The following is a 15,390-nucleotide window of genomic DNA, read 5'->3' on the forward strand; positions in this document are numbered from 1 at the left end:
GCCCTTGTCTGAGGTCCAGAGTCTCTGCACATAGTTCACTTGCCCCTCTCCCTGTCTGCACGGGAGGACTGACCCTGTGCTCAGTCGGCAGAACTGGCCCCTCCCGGGTGGGTTTCCCTTCTTGACGTCTGTGCGGCACGTTTGCTGAGGAAAAGCGCTTGAATTTTGGTGCCTTTATTTACGTTAAAGAAAACATTTTGGTGAAAAAATTGCGATTGGCGTCAAACAGAGTCCTATAAGCATAACATGGCAAAGTTAAGAAAAATCAGGCTGTGCTTTTGCCCGAGCTGGTGCCCGTGGTGACCAAGCACGAAGACAGACGCCCACCTGCCCGCGGGCGGCGCCGAGACTCTCTGTTTTTCTTCTAGTTCCCTTGACAGTGAAGAACCACCAAGTCTGCTCAAAAATTCTTTTTAAAAAATTATTAAATAAGATTCGAAGCCAAAAGTCCCTCTGGACGCTCCCCTCTGCGCCGGAGGAGGAGAGCGACACGGTCACGGCCGCCGGGGAGCCCGAGCGCGACGCACCCATGGCGGAGTCGGGACGCACCGCCAGCCGAGGGGAACCGTCGTCCTCCGAGCCAGGTGCCTCCCCCGTGCGGCCGCGATGCTGCTCCTTATGGGCACGGGGTCCTTGGTGGCCCCCCAGCCGCGGCGCTGCCTGGCGTCCACTCGGGGTCCGCGCACCCAGTCGCATCGCAGGCTTCCCAGGCTGACTCCTGCAGCCCCACCTGCCTTTCCCCAGTCCCCGCCTCTCCATCGCAGCGGTGACGTCCTCCCCTGACGCCAGAGCCCATCCTGAGTCCTCCCGACCCTCTCATCCCCGTCCTGCACTCCTGCCCTCGAGCCCCTCCGCCGGGCCCCTCCCGTCGTCACTCTGCCCGCCTGGTCGTGGCTCCTCCCGAGCCCTGTCTTTCCTGAGGGCGCAACCCTTCCCCGGCTCCCCGTTCTACTCACTGACACCCCACGGCTTCTGTGCTTCACCAGACCTGCACACCCCTGCTAAGTCTGGCACCCCCCGACCCCCCAGTATCGCTCCCTCCCCCATCACTCAAGTGCGCGGCGTCAGGACGCTGCCCGGCAGGCGCTCACGTGGGTCTCTTACAGCCACAGAGAGCGACGCGCTGACGGTCGACTCGGGGCCGCTCACCAGTGACGCCGGCAGGCAGCCTCCGTGCCACACAGACGCTGGAAGGGACCCAGGTATTCCCCGCCCACACTCCCCTGCCGGATGTGTGCATCTTCGCCCAGTAGTGCTGCGTCCGGGCACCGGGTGGCGGCGGTGTGCCTCGTGGTTCAAGTGTGTGTTTGGGAAATTCTCTTAGCGAGCGCGACGCAGCCTGTCTCCGCTGGCGCCCAGAGTTCAGTCCTGCTGCACCCGCAAGAAGCAGCGGCCAGGATCAGATTGGCAGCGAGACAGAAACAGGTAATCGCAGCGTCCGTTTTCACAGGCCTCTTGCTTGCCTCGCCGCTTGGCCCGGGAGATGCGCCTCAGCGCCTGGCTGTCGTGTCCTTCCCCCGCCTTGTCCCGCGGCGCCGTCGGGCTCGTGCTGTCCGCCTGGGGGCTCGGCTTTGGTAAAGGCCGACACTTCAAAGACTCAGCTCAGTTTCGGAGCGTCGCCTCCCCGCAGCCACCGCTCGCTGACCAGCTTCGAACAAGCAGGTCTCATCGTGTCAGGCGCTCAGCCAGGCTTTATTGTCCCAAGAGCGTTTTGAAAAATCGTATTTCCAAAGAAAAACGTTAACTCCAGCCATCCTCTGGGCCCCGGCTACCTTAATACAAGATTTTTTTTTAAACGCAGATGACCTTGAAAGAGGCCAGTTGTTCCGAAGCCAGAGGGTCGTAGTCACAGCGTTGATGAAAGCACAGCTGGGAGGGCAAGGCCGACGCCGCTGGGCAAGGCTGGGCAGGGTCTCCAGGCCGACGCCGTACCGGCCAGTGTCCGCGCGCTGGCCTCGGCCCAAGGGCTGCGGCTGGACTCTCCCGGCCCGACCCGGTGGCTTGGGGTGGGGGGAGCAGGCATCCTTGCCGTCTCACCGGAGACTTTCCCTTGAAAACAGACCATCCTTGCCCGTTTCTGCTCCAGCTGTTGCTCTGACTAAAGTCACACGTTCCCTTTTCCACGTGGTCAGCAGATTCGTGTCTGCGAGCGAGTGTGGCAGGGATGGTCCTGCAGCGGCTGAGCTCCGGCCTGCCGGCCTAGCCCTGCCTCGAGAGCCTCGGGCCGCTGGCTGTGCCTGCCCGGTCTCCCCTCAGCCTCTCCTCTCCCAGGCCCACCCCCTCAGCAGCCCGTCTCCCTGTGGCCCCTCCTCAGCCCCAGGCCTGACAGGAGACGCAGAATGTTGCTTGCTTCATTGTTGGGACACTCGGGAGCTTCCCTAGCGTGTGCCTGAGAGATGTGTGTTAGGGGAGCCGGGCGGGTGGCTCCTCAGCTGTTCCTGGGGGCGCAGGTGGCACTTGCGCTTCTTGCAGGTGGAGGTGCTGGTTCTCGAGGCACCCCATGCCCCGGGAGACAGGGGCCTTGCCTCACGACCTCCTGCCTCTGCTGCTCGCCCTTTTCCTCCGTCCCCCTTCCCTGACCCCTGCTCCTGCCCGTCCTCTGGCAACAAGGGGAACGTTCTCACGTCCCGTCAGGGCGCTAAAACCGGTGCTGGGCCCCCAGACCTGGCCTTGGGTTTGTGGTTCATGGATGAATAGTGTTTCTGTTACTCAGATTGCAGAGATTGAAGAACAGAAGCGGCGGCAGCTGGAACTGCTTGAGCAAATCGAACACCAGAAGCTGAGACTAGAAAGCGAGTGTCTCCGGGCGCAGCTGCCGGGGGTAGGGCTCCCGGGGAGGAGACGCCCAATCCTCACTTACCTGTGGTCGTTTGTGTCTTTGAATGATGTGCTTGTAAGCGAGTCAGACAGCCACGGTACTGCCCAGCGTGTGGCGGTGCCAGCTGGCGTGGCCACTGCGGGTGTGGGCTGAGCCCCAGACGTGGCACCAAGGGGGGTCGTGCCTGCTTGGATCCCGGGTGGTGGGAGCCCCCGCCCTTCACAGGAGGCGCAGCTCCGTGGCCTGCGGGCTGGGCTGCGGCTCAATGTGGTCCTTGCACACCTGCAGTGAGTGCATCTGTCTGGTCCTAGGCCGGCTCTGCTGCAGCACCACAGGCCGCGAGCCCCGACGAGGAGGCCCACAGGAGGCTGATTCGTGACTACCAGCAGCAGCTCCTGCAGCAGACCAGGTGCGTGGTACAGTGTCGGGGGGCATGGGGCCCGGCCTCCACGCCTGCTGTGCTGGGCCCCATGGGCGCCGTCAGGGTGTGCTTGGAGCTGTGTGGGCAGCGTGCGGACGGGGTGGTGCTCGCGCCTCCCCCACCGGTGCCCCGGCTAGCCTTGGGGGCACTGCAGTTAAATCTGGCAGATGTGTGAAAACACGGGGCTGTTTTTTGTCAACAAGACGTTTGTTTTGTTTTCATGCTGCAGGCTTCACCGACAGTGTGTGGAGACTGCCCGGAAGCAGCTACTGGATTACCAGACTATGCTGAGGGGGAAGCGTCTGTCCCTCTCGGCCACGTCACTGGCCCCTGGGGCTGTGGCATCAGTTCTGTGGCCACACGGAAGTCCCGCTGTTGCCCGGGAGCTTCAGAGTCAGGGTCAGAGACCCAGGCTGAGTCCTGACAGGTGTCAGCTCGCGCAGCCCACACAGACCCCCATGCTGAAACCGGGTCTCCACCAGGCGCCGAGACAAAGTCATCTCCCACAAAGATGGGCCAAAGCATTGGTCACTTCTGGGGTCTTACCACAGCCATCTTTGGAATCAGAGGGACAGCCTGAGCAGCACCCACAGACGGAAGCCCGGCAAACGGGTGGTCACGGACTGTCGCCTGATGCAGGGGGCGGCGTGGGGCCGTTCTGCACAACAGCTGCTCCAGCTGGGGGCTCCCTGCCACCCCCAGAGCACAGCGTAGGTGTCTTTCCTCGGCAAGCGGAGCACGCCCTGTCCCTGCCGCTGGTTGCCGAGCATCCTCTTGGCACTCTGCCTGCTGAGGACGGCCCTGGAAAAGCCCTCGAACCCCTGTCAGCCGTGAGCGAAAGCGCAGGTTCTGCACGCTGTCCTGTGGGCGGCCCAGTGCCGGGTGCATCTCTGCCGTCCTCGGGGATGACCGCGGCCCAGCAGGGGCATCTGCAGGTGCTCCGGCAGCACTTGCAGCTGCACACGGAAGTCCTGCGGCTGAGACAGCGGGCCCGGGAACAGCTGCTGTTGCACAGACAGAAGGAACTAGAAGGACAAACTGGCCGCTCCTTGGTCTTCCCATTGGCACCTCTGGACTCAGGTGCTTTGCTGCCTCTCGCCAGGGCCGGACCAGGGAGGGCCCAGGAACCTGCTCCAGCCGAGAGTGGTGCTGACCTCCCCTTGGGCCGCCCAGAGGCCCCGCAAGTGCAGGAGACGTGTCCTCACGCTTCACAGCCCGCCCCGTCACGGCAGGGTCACGCCACCCCTATCCCGGCGCACGGGGCTCCCCGGAGCAGCGACCTGCGGGCTGGACGGGAAGTCCAGGAGGAGGCAGGGCATGGGGTGTGGTATGGCCAGGCCCGGGTCTGGTCGTTCCCCTCTCCGCCTCCCGCCGGAATGCCCTCTGGGAGGGAGACCGGGCTCCCACAAGGCGGGCCCTCAGGCGGTGCTCTGTGGCTCCCACGGCAGCTCCTACCCGAGCGCGACGGGCTGGAGTTGCTCCAGGAACCGCTGGCTGTGCGGAGCCGGGCTCCAGGGGCTCCATGTGACCCCCAGGCAGGAGCACTTCCGTGCGGACAGGGGCGCTCAGCGGGAAGTGAGTCTGGGCCTGCGCGGTCTTCACATTTGGGGGTTTCACAGGCTTCTGCTAAAACTGAGCCCAGGCAACTTCAGAACCGCCCCTTGGAGGAGGAGGAGCGTGTCGGCCCCTCGGGGGACACGCTGACGCTGCAGGACGAGTTTCTTAGTCTTCCGCAGCAAGGAAACTTGAGAACACCCCGAGAACGGGCACACATGCAGAGGGAGGTGCTCGGTGCTAACCAGGAGCCTGGAGAATTTGCACACACGCAAAGGGACTGGGAGAGGCTGGCTCCCCGCAAGCAGACAGGCCCCGCTGCCGTGCCGTCCTGGGGAGCTGCCTCCGAAGGGCTGCCTGTGTCCGCCGAGAGCCGCAGCGCCGCCCCCCCCAGCCGTGCCGAGACCACGAGGCTTCAGGAAGGACTCGTGACTCTCTCACCCCACATGCCACCCCTGTGGGGTGATTGGCAGGAACCCCGGGAGTGGCCAGACGCAGAGGGGACAGCGGTACTTCATCTCACTGAGGACACCCAGCGAAGTGTAGCCTGTGAACCTGCTGGACAGCCTCCGGGCGCCCCTCAGGCACCACCATGGGCAGGGGGCAGCGGTGGGGCACCTGGGAGCCGAGTCCAGATCCCGCAGCTGCAGGACAGCCTGTGGCGGATAGCCCAGCTGGTGCGGCCCCGGCAGGGCAGCCTGCGGGCCCTGCAGGAGCAGCTGGCTGCCCAGCGGGAGGCCATTGTGCAGGCCAGACTCGAGGCACAGGAGGGACTGCGGTCCCGCGAAGGACTGCTGCTGGACAGAGCCACGCCCGAGGCGGGTGCAGAGCCCTTCCAGCCGCTGCGCGCGCAGTGCTCGTCCACCTCGCTGCCTCTCCCTGACCCCGCAGGCCTCCAGGGGCCGTGCTCGGCTCAGAGCGGCAGCCCAGCCTCCTCCAGTCCTCCCGGGCCACTGGGACTGCCTGACAGGCTTGTGGATTTGTCATGGTCTGTTTTTCCTCCACGGGACCATCTGGATGCGCTGCAAGGGCCCTGGGGCGCCCCAACACCCTCCCGCCCGTGCAGCCAGGGGTCCCAGAGTGAGCGGCCTTTGTCCCCACAGCATCCGTCTGAGGCACAGCTGGTCCCGCTAGACTGCGGCGATTTCAGGGCGCCTCAGCAGCATCTGGATGCACAGAAGAGCGCCCTCCGGTCCCTGCAGGAGGCCCAGGAAGATTTCCTCTTGCGAAGGCTGAGTGAGCTTGGGAAGAGGGTGCTGGCTGAGCCAGTGGGCCGCCCCCTATCCTGGAGCCTCCCCGGACCCGACTCTGAGAGCCGCCAGAAGCCCTGTCCAGCAGGCGTGGCGGGCCTTCCTGAGGCCCCCAGGGCACAGGGAGGGCTGGTGAGCCGAGCAGCGCCGGCTCTGCCTGGGCAGGCTCCCTGGACGCCACAGCCGGACTTGGAGAGGGCAGTGGAGGGTGCTGGTGGGGACGTCTGGGGAGACGCACTGGGGAGCAGGCAGAGCAGCGCTGGGGGCGGCGTGTCCCCGGAGCACCTGGCTGCCTCACTGCCCCCCACCGTGGGGAACGAGCCTGTGTTCATCCCGCTCCCCTTTGCCGAAGTGAAGTCTGGAAACACGGGCGAGTTGTCTCCGTCCAGGACTGAACGCGTAGCTCCCCGCGGCGAGCCTGTGGCCCCGGGGTTTCAAGGTGGGCTTCGGCGGTGTTCACAGGCCAGCCTCGCTCCGCGAGAAGCCTCAGGGCTGCGGCAGCAGCGGGAGCTGCAGGAGGAAGCTGTACGTCCTGGCCAGAACGCGCAGCAAGAGTCGCTGGTGCGGAGGCAGACGGCGCTGCGGCGGCTGGAGTGGCGCCAGGAGGCCCCAGGCGGCGGCTCTGCGGACAGCCAGGTGTGTCAGCGCTGCGGGGCCCGCGGCGGGGGTGGCGCGACGCGGCCTTGGTGTCCGGCCTAGTCCCGGGCTTAAATAAGTTCTGAGTTGTTGCTGAAAGCGCTCGGGCCGCGGCTTGGTCTTTCTCATGGGAACGGCGTAGAAATTGGAAACTGGAAATCAGCCCTCGGGGCTGCCGGCAAGACGAACAGTGACTTGCGCCAGCTGCTGTCACCCAGGCCGACGGGTCCAGGCGCAGACGTGGAGGGCGGCGCAGGCGGTCGCTGCAGTCTGTGGTGAAGGGTTTGCACCCCGAGGAGCATGGGCCGTCCTGCCAGGGAGCAGGCCTCGTGCTGTGTAGTACCAGGCTGGCGCCGAGGCTGGCGCCGTTTCTTCCTCGGTGGCCGTGTGACTGAGGCTTAAGGCTGGGCGGCTCGGGCTGCCAGGACTGGACCTGCTGCTGCTTGGGGGTGTCGCGAAGCCCCCACTGGGCAGGGCACATTCCCGCTTCCTGAGTGCCCACTTCCTGAGAGCGTCTCCTCCGAGCGTGAACGTGTCCGCTCTGGCGAGGCTACTTCCTCGGTGGATGGCGTGGCCTGCGTGGGGTTCTGAGACCCGCTGGCGTGCAGGAGCAGATGGAGCTGTGCTCGTGAGAAGCCGGTTCCAGGAAGCGGCCAGCCATCTGAGGGAGAAGGCGGATGCGGATGGGGCCCCCAGGGGAGGTGCCACAGCCTCTCAGGACTGCGGCGCTTCTCCCCGAGTGTGGAGGGAGCTGCTCTCTGCGGCTGCCGTGGCATTGGCATGGCTGGCGGACCCTCCGTCTGCTCGGGTTCTGCGTTCAGAGAGGCAGTGCCACGCCAGCGCGCTTCCCTGCCTCGCGGGTCACCCACCCTCTGTCCCCTCACAGGCAGGGCCGCCGGCCATGCAAGACGACCCGGAAACCCCGACGCTCAGACAGTGGCTGCCGCAGCTCTGCGACCAAGCAAGAGCCGACGGGGAGGATGCCGGTCTGGCAGCGGGGCGCGGTGCCGAGGGTAACGGCCGCTGCCCCAGCGGAGGCTCCCGGGGTCGGGGCGGGTGTCCTGTGGCTGTCCCGCTGGCTCCCCGCGGGGCTCGCCTCACTGTGCCCCTGACTCTGCAGGTGAGCGCCTGCGCAGGACAGCCCCCAAGCCGCCCGTCACCAGGGCCAGGCGCGGCGTGGACTGGGTCCAGCACGAGCTCAGCGCGATCCAGGAGGGCGCGTCGCCGGCGAGCAGCAGGACTCCCGAGCCCGGTGAGCAGCTGCCGCGGGGCAGGCCCTTCGCCCGTCTGTCTGTTCTCTGCGTTCTTCTTAGGATGCCAGATTCCTTCTTGCTGCAGAAACGGACTGGGATTGTCTCTGAGAAGGAGGCGGGTTTTCCTAACAGTGTGTAGCGGCCTGACCCGGGGTAGCCGCGGGGCCGTGTTTGGGGGCCTGGAGAAACGGCGGCATTTCTGCATCCAGCGTGAGTGTCCCAGGCACGAAGGGCGCTGGCCCCCGGACCCCCTGGCTTCTGCCCCCACGGCCCTGGCGCTGCTTCTGACTCCAAACCGGGTTCTTTGGGATTCGGCACGTCTGCCCCTGGCTTCCCTGCGTCTGCTGGGCTAATCTTCCTGCTTAAACCCTCTCCAAGGACAGGCAGGACAGGCCTGTCTCCTCCTTCCTGCGTTTAGTTATTCAGAGCAGCTTCCTCCATGAGCGTCGGCAGACAGGCCTGGTTTCATTTCGTAATCCCCGTTAGATGTGAGGCTCACCAGCTAGTTCTCCCGAACGAGTTTATCAAAGAAAACCCCTTTTACGGGGGCGTCAGCTGTGTGACTAGAAAAAGATGCACATGCGTGACGTTACTGGCTGTTCTGTCTCCAGCCAGAAGCCTGTAGTTCTGACGGGAGGGTTAGGGAGCAGGTGCCCTTACTGCGCTTGATTCCAGGCCTCAGGCTTGGAGGGATGGTCTGGTGGTTTTCTGGTTGCCTCTTGCGTCTTCGTGACGTATTTGAGTGGGATGCTAAAGGGCTAACTGGGAATCCTGCCAGTGGGGAAACTGGCTTCTGCTGGGAGCGCGGCCCAGCCTCATAGGGTCTGCAGTTCTCACTCCTGTTGAGTCTCTTCAGAGGCCCCCAGGCCCCAGGCCAGGCAGCTGTGGCAGGGCCAGCCTGGGGTGTGGGCGGGGTGCACAGACCCCATCCCCACCCCGCTCCGCCTCAATCCCCAACCTGAGGGTGAAGGCGGGGTCTCGAGGTGGGCGGGGTGGCTTCCCTGCTCCTCTTTTCAAACTCTCCCTTCCTATTCTCTGCTCCAAGACTTCCTTTTGCAGCTCCTGGGGCCTTTAATGCCCACGTTTTGTGGAGTTCTGCTCAGTTGGCTGCTGCTTTTTGGTATTTTCGTACTCGGTGTTTCTTTACTTTATTAAATTACCACCTTCAGAAAAGTGTGGAATCATGAGAATTATTTCAGCGACAGTCACTGTCGTCACCGTCCAGGCTCCTCTCCCCAACTGCTGCCGGCCCTTCCCCTGGGTGGGCTCAGGGCGGGCCTCTGTGGCCACTTCCTCCGCACAGACTCCCTGTGACGGCCCCTGAGCCGTGAGGCTCGTCCCTGCCGAAGCACGCTCTGGAAGTGGGGATTCCATTGGAACCTCAGTGATACTGCGAAGCCACTTTAAGGTCCATGTGAAAGCAAAGCCCTTACCGTTGCCTTGCTGTGTAGATGAAGCCTTTTGGGGTTTTCGGTGCCGTCCGCAATCTAAACTGCCATCTCATCAATAGCTTTGGCCAGTTCTGGAAGCCTGAGTGGAGTTGTGTCTTCCTTCCAGCCGGAGCCCACTCTCTCCAGGACAGAGACCCGCTGCGGGCCTCCGTCAGCCGGGAGCAGGCCTTCCTCGGGAGCCCCGGGGCGCTCGGGCCGCTGGGCCCTCTTGAGCCCCCTGCCCAGGCACTCCCCCGCAGCGCTGGCCCTGACGGCGCAGGTGAGTGGGACGGGGGTGGGGGGCGCCGGGCAGATCGTTGGCGCAGGTCACCCTGGCGGGAGGCCGCTCCCCACGTGGGGTGTTCTGCAGGGATGTTTTTACGAGAAGTGTGTGTGAGAAGTTTAATGACGGAAAGTTTATATTTAGTGAATAATTTCTGTTTAAAATTGTTCTACTAAGTAAATGCTGGTGGGGGTTGCCGGGCCGGGGTTTCCGTCAGCTGCTTCTGCGCATCCGTGCAGGAGCCTGTGCTCGGCCACACCCTGCAAGCCTCAGCGCATTCGAGTTCGTGGCCGCCTTCAGGCCGTGGGGAAAGCGCCTTCTGCGTGCTGCGAGGTCGGCCCTCCCCCCTCGCTAGGCAGGCCCCGCCCGCCTCTCGCCTCCTGCTGTGTTGACGTGGACAGTTGTCACCCACTTGTGGCCAGAGTTTAACAGGGTGAGGGGAGAGAGCGACTCCTTTCTGAGGGTTTACAAAAAACTGACTTGAGCGTCTCTTAATTGGAGCTCGGACCACCGCAGAGGGCCTGGCTTCCAGCTGCAGGTCTCGGTGTGCACCTGCGTTTCCGCGACGGTGCTTGTGTTTGTTTGCTCTGGCGGCCCCGACAGCGTCCTCCTGCACAGCTGCTGTGGCGGCCGGGCTGCCTGGGGATCAGGGCCTGGAGAGGACTCCTGCAAGGCCGGGGCTTTGTGAAGGCGTCGGGGGAAGCAGGGGCCACTCTCTTGGGCCCCTAACGCCCGTGGACCCCGCAGGCAAGGGTGTGGTGGAGAGGCCAGCGAGCAACAAGGCGCAGGGTCCCCCAGGACCGGTGCAGGTGCTTGGTCGTTTCTGTGCTCTGGACGGCTCCACCACGGTGCAGCCCCGGGCGCGAGGGTTCCCGCATTTGTCTTGGTCCATCACGGTCCTGGGTGGCCGTCCTGGCGTCACTGGTCCTGGGGGTTAAAGGTGACAGTTTCTCCCCATCTCCACCCCACACTCAAGGTGATTCCATCTTAGATTTGAGGGTCTGAGAGCCCCACCACCCCCCTCTTATTTGTAGCTGTGGGTGGTGTCACTGACTCCAAGCTCTGGCCTTTGCTGCCACCTCATGGGGTAGTGGGGGGCTGGGCCTGAGAGTCGGGGCCCGGGCTGGCAAGGCCCCGCTTTAGGAGCTCCCGAGGGCCCCCAGGCATCATCGAGCTGTCTTCAGGCCCGTGGCCCTCTCTGTCTTCAGATGCCTCCAGACCCGAGGGGGCTCCTCGGCATCTCTGGCCTTCTCCTTTCCTCGTTTTGCTTCTGCTGCCACACCCAGAGGCCTCCCCGCGCACCTTCTCCCCCCGGAGGGAGCACCCGAGACAGCAGTGTAGAAGTTTGACTATAAATCGTAAAACCCAGATTAACTCATTTCCCAACTAGCTTTTTCGATGGACTGCCACGGTGGGGAGGCAGTCGCTCCTCGAGATAAACTTCTACCTCGTCCGTATTTCCTTTACCACGCGCTCAGCGCGTGGCCGCGGCCTCGGAACGTCATGGTGGTCGCGGCCCCGCGTGTTGTCGGGGGAGCTGGAGTCGGGCGGAGGCCAGCCACATCAGGACCCCGTCGTGTGGGTTGTGCTTGGCGTCGGCCTCGTTCCTGCGGCGTCACCACGGCCGTCACATCCCGGACACGGGCGCCCGCGCGTCTGCAGCCGCGAGCTGGGTCACCCTGGGAGCACATTTGTCGCTTAGCCAGGGTCAGGGCGCGATCCCTGATGCGGCGAAGGCGAGCTCGTCGGGGTCTGGGCGGCGCCCCTGCGCATGGGCGGCCAGAGTGAGGGGAGAGCTGGGCGGCGAGGTGCGGGCAGTGAGGGAGGAGCAGCGTCTGTGCGCTTCCCTGTCGGGTGCAAGTGGGAACGGGGACTCGTGCCAACGGGGCAGCTCGCGCCGCGCAGGCGCACTCCCGGGCACTCTGGCCGCCAGGCCGCCGCGCTGCTGCTATCTGTCGTGCGGCCTCTCCGCTCTGCGCGCTCAGAGTGTGCCCAGCTCCCTGCCGCGCCGTCGCCGCCGGAGCTGTCCCCGCGCTCGGCTCTTCCCTGGAGGGCTGGTCACAGGCCAGCGGCGGCAGCAGTGCTGGAGGGAGAGCCCGCGTGTCCTGAGCAGGAGGTTTTTAATAAATAATAAAGAGGATGTTTTGGTGGTTTGCATTGTTGTGTTTTCTGAGGCAGCCCCTGGGAAGCAAAATATGAGAGTTGTGGGGAAGTGGGAAATGATGCCCTCTGGTGCTAAGAATTTAATTTTTTTTAAGATTTGTTTATTTATGCAGACAAGAGCTGGGGTACAGGCCAGAGATGCGGGGGGGTGAGAGGAGTCACCAGAGACAGAGCGGGGAACAGAACAGGCAGACTGATGAAATCCACTGCTGAGGGGAGCCGCGGGGAGACAGGAGAGGTCTGCCTCACCATGTGGGTTTCTTCCCTGCCGGCCGGGCATAGAATTCATGCTGCAGAGGCTGCGAATTGCTTCATAGTGCTGTGCTTAGCCCCTTGTGCCACCAGGGAAGTGGTGAATTTAATTTCTTAAAATTTAAGAATTTAATTTAATTTCAAGAATTTAATTTCTTAAAATCCACATTTCTTTTCCCTTTTTCCATTTTGAACTACAAACTCCATTTCCAGTCAAGGTCGCAGAGCCCGTTGAGAGCCACGCGGTGTTGAGTTACGCCGTGGACAGAGAAGAACAGGCCTCCCTGGGCCCAGCTCTGAAGCCAGATGACGAGGTTGGTGATGTCCTCCTGCTTCTGACGTCTCCGTCGCGGTTGGGCGTCCCTCTGCGGCTGATGGGATTGTGGGGTGTGCGGGTCTGCCCTCTGAGGTCCGCTCCTGCAGTGGATCAATGATGAAAATAGCCAAATCTGAGCGTCGGCGGCTCAGCCCGCTGCCGCATGATCTCTCTGGTTCTGAGAAGCAGAAGCACAACGTAACTGACAATGCTGGTGTGAGTGCAAGAGTGCATACGTGTGGAGTGTGTGTGTGTGCGTGTGTGTGAGTGCACGCGTGTGTGAGTGCACATGTGTGATGGTGTGGGGGTAACTGAGGAGCTGCTGGGGCCAGGCATGTGGCCGGCCCTTCCGAGCGGTGATGAGGAGGCTCTGCTGACTTTGACCTGTGAGGCGCCTACACTTGATCTGAGCTCGGAGCTGTTGGTGGCTGCTGGGGGGTGGAGTGGTCTGTCCACACACGCTGCCTCCTGCCTGTGTCTCACGCTCCCCTTCATTTTTTAGGCTGAAACACAAGAGACTGGTTATGAGCCCTTCTCTTCAATAACTGTTTCTACTGGGAGTTTTTTAAGTTACGAAAATGCAGATGTGAGCCTCATAGACCCAGGTAATGCCATCATGTTTGCATATAGATTGAGGGGCGCTCCGGCTGGGGCGCCGGGGGTGCACAGTGGGGCCCATTCTCTGTGCCTCCCAGCGCCCGGCTTGAGGGAGCATCACAGGCAGGGCTGGTTCAGCTCACGTAAGGCAGGGCCTCAGGCAGGGCGTGCGGAAGCCTGGGAGCATGTGCCCAGGCACGTGTCCTGGCTGCTCTGATCTCTCACCAGTGCCTATTTGCCGCCCCTCTACCAGCGTTTACCTCTGCGGAAGGATGCGGCCATTCAGCATTTCCCTTACGCCCAAGCTGCAGCCATTTATAGAGTGGCCCACAGGGGAACGGAGTCTACCCCAGTGGAGAGTCGGGCGCCGCTGCCATTCTCGGCTCCAGCTTGAGAGTCCCTGGCTGCGGGCAGGCCTCACCCCACGCCCACAGCTCGTTGCCTGCCGGGCAGAGCCAGTGGCTCAGGCCCTGGTTGTGGCTGCTGCAGTGGCGACAGCAGGACAGCCCGGGGTACTCAGACTCACCGGAGCCGTGGCGGACGCGGGTCTCCGCTGGGTGGTCCTTGCGAGTGTTACCAGCAGCAGCGCAGACTGACCTGGCTTCAGGCCTCCTGCCCAAGGCCTGCTGCGAGCACACCCAGGACGCCCTCTCCACCACGAAGGGACGCCAGAGGCCGGTGTGGTCACGGGCGGCAGCTCCAGTCCCGGCCTGGCCCCGGGGCATGCAGGGGCGCCAGCAGTGACTGACTCCTGGGGTTATGCCACTTTGCGTTTGTCAAAGGTTTTGGTCAATGAAAGTGCTTTTTGGTTTTTTGTACATAAATACTAATAGGACTTAATTTGAAAATACATGAGCATGAAACTGAAATTGGACGGGAGTTACTTAAAAACAAGCTTTTGTGAATGTGTTCTTAGTGTTACTTTTCTGGACTTCAGGTAGTTTTCTTAGGCTTTAAAAATAAATTGGTGTCTTTTTCTCCTCAAATTGCACCAGCCGACCTTGGCTTCCCAGAACTGGAACACACTTTCCCAGCTCTGCATCAGCTGTTCAGGCCCTTAGAACCGCACCCAGATTTTGATTTCTTGTCATTTTCTGGGATTTCTCAAGACAGCAGAGACTCTCACCAGGTATGTGAAAGGATATGTTCCCTCGCGGGGTTCCCCAGCAATGTCTCGTGTTCTGTTGGAACAGAGTGAGGTTCGTGGCCCTGGCTGCCAAGTAGGGCTCTCTGGGAAGGTTTTTAAAAACACCAGTGCAGACTGCACCCCAGCTAGCATCCTTCGGGGTGATAAGCTGCGGGGTTTTCTGGCCCCCCAATTAGAGTCAAGCTTGGAAACGGCCACATGAGCACGTTGGTGGTGCGTGTGGCCCATCGAAGGCCTGAGAATAATTTTTTTTACTGTATGGTATTCAGCTCTGCCAGTGCGTTGGGGGTGCAGCCTTATGTGCAGTCTCTCCCTCTGCAGTAAAGGAACAGAGATCCAGCCTGGGCCTGCCTCCGTGCCTCACCTCCCCTCCCCCAGCTGCTGCGGACGGTCCTGCCAGTCAGAAACCGTCTCCGCCTACACTAAACTGGTTAATTTTTTTTTTTTTTTAAGATTTGTTTATGCACACAAGAGCTGGGGTGCAGGCCAGATGTGTGAGAGGGGTGAGAGGACTCACCAGAGACAGTGGGGAGCGGAACAGGCAGACTGACGAAATCCACTGCTGAGGGGAGCAGCGGGCGAGCCAGGAGAGGTCTGCCGCCCCCTGTGGGTTGCTCCCTGGCCGGTCGGGATCAAACTCGTCCTGCAGAGGCTGCGGATTGCCTCATAGTGTGGTGCTTAACCCCTTGGGCCACCAGGAAGGCCCCTGATTAATTAATAATGTGTTTTCTAAGCAGTCTTTTCAAAGAAGCCTCCTTCGTATTGGCCAAAACGAAAGAAGTGGCTAAGTGAGCGAATTACTGTGATGGTAAATGTGGTAGCCGAAAGCAAGTAGTGTCAGGGATTACTGCTGCAGCCGGGAATGCCTCAGCCCTGTTTCCTTTTCTAGAGATCAGATTCCTCGTGGGGGAGCTGCTCGGCAGCGCTGTCACCCGTGCCCACGGATCCGGACAGCCCGCGGTTCCGTCTCCACCCTGCAGCGCAGGCCTCTGCGACGGAGAGCCCCCTTCAGGGTGCGTATGGCCGAGCATGCCCGGTCACGGTGCTGCATGTCCACCTCCCTGTGAGTTCACGGGCGTGACTCGAGCGTGCCTGCCAGTGTCAATGGGCCTTGCCCTCTGCTGCGCACGTAATTGGCGGTACACCCCGGGCGAGCGTGGCGCCAACTGCAAAGCAGGAGCACTGCCTCTCGCCTCTCAGCTGGCCTGCTCAGCCCCGTGCGCACGCACACACAGGTGGTGGGCGTGCTCGTGTGCACGCACACACATAT

General features: G+C 62.5%; 1 protein-coding gene and 1 non-coding gene across 8 annotated transcripts in view; both read left to right on the top strand.

The window, feature by feature from the left end:
* The window catches only part of CEP295 (centrosomal protein 295), a 39,410-nt gene that overhangs the window by 18,298 nt on the left and 5,722 nt on the right, over positions 1 to 15,390 (top strand). For 6 of the 7 annotated variants that reach the window (XM_054692951.1, XM_054692952.1, XM_037504738.2 and 3 more), the window contains exons 10-22: positions 369 to 584; positions 1,107 to 1,202; positions 1,325 to 1,425; positions 2,714 to 2,821; positions 3,130 to 3,227; positions 3,469 to 6,679; positions 7,566 to 7,692; positions 7,800 to 7,931; positions 9,490 to 9,642; positions 12,274 to 12,374; positions 12,879 to 12,981; positions 13,969 to 14,102; positions 15,010 to 15,133. In XM_054692951.1, the coding sequence (XP_054548926.1) occupies positions 369 to 584; positions 1,107 to 1,202; positions 1,325 to 1,425; positions 2,714 to 2,821; positions 3,130 to 3,227; positions 3,469 to 6,679; positions 7,566 to 7,692; positions 7,800 to 7,931; positions 9,490 to 9,642; positions 12,274 to 12,374; positions 12,879 to 12,981; positions 13,969 to 14,102; positions 15,010 to 15,133 (4,704 nt within the window). The other variant, XM_054692953.1, reaches the window with a different exon arrangement.
* LOC119242458 (small nucleolar RNA U2-19) lies at positions 12,486 to 12,560 on the top strand. The gene has a single exon (XR_005124468.1). It is a non-coding gene; the product is annotated as a small nucleolar RNA U2-19 (small nucleolar RNA).

The sequence above is a fragment of the Talpa occidentalis genome, unplaced genomic scaffold (genome assembly GCF_014898055.3).
Source record: "Talpa occidentalis isolate TD23 unplaced genomic scaffold, MPIMG_talOcc4v2.1 talOcc4.12, whole genome shotgun sequence".
Classification (NCBI taxonomy): domain Eukaryota; kingdom Metazoa; phylum Chordata; class Mammalia; order Eulipotyphla; family Talpidae; genus Talpa; species Talpa occidentalis.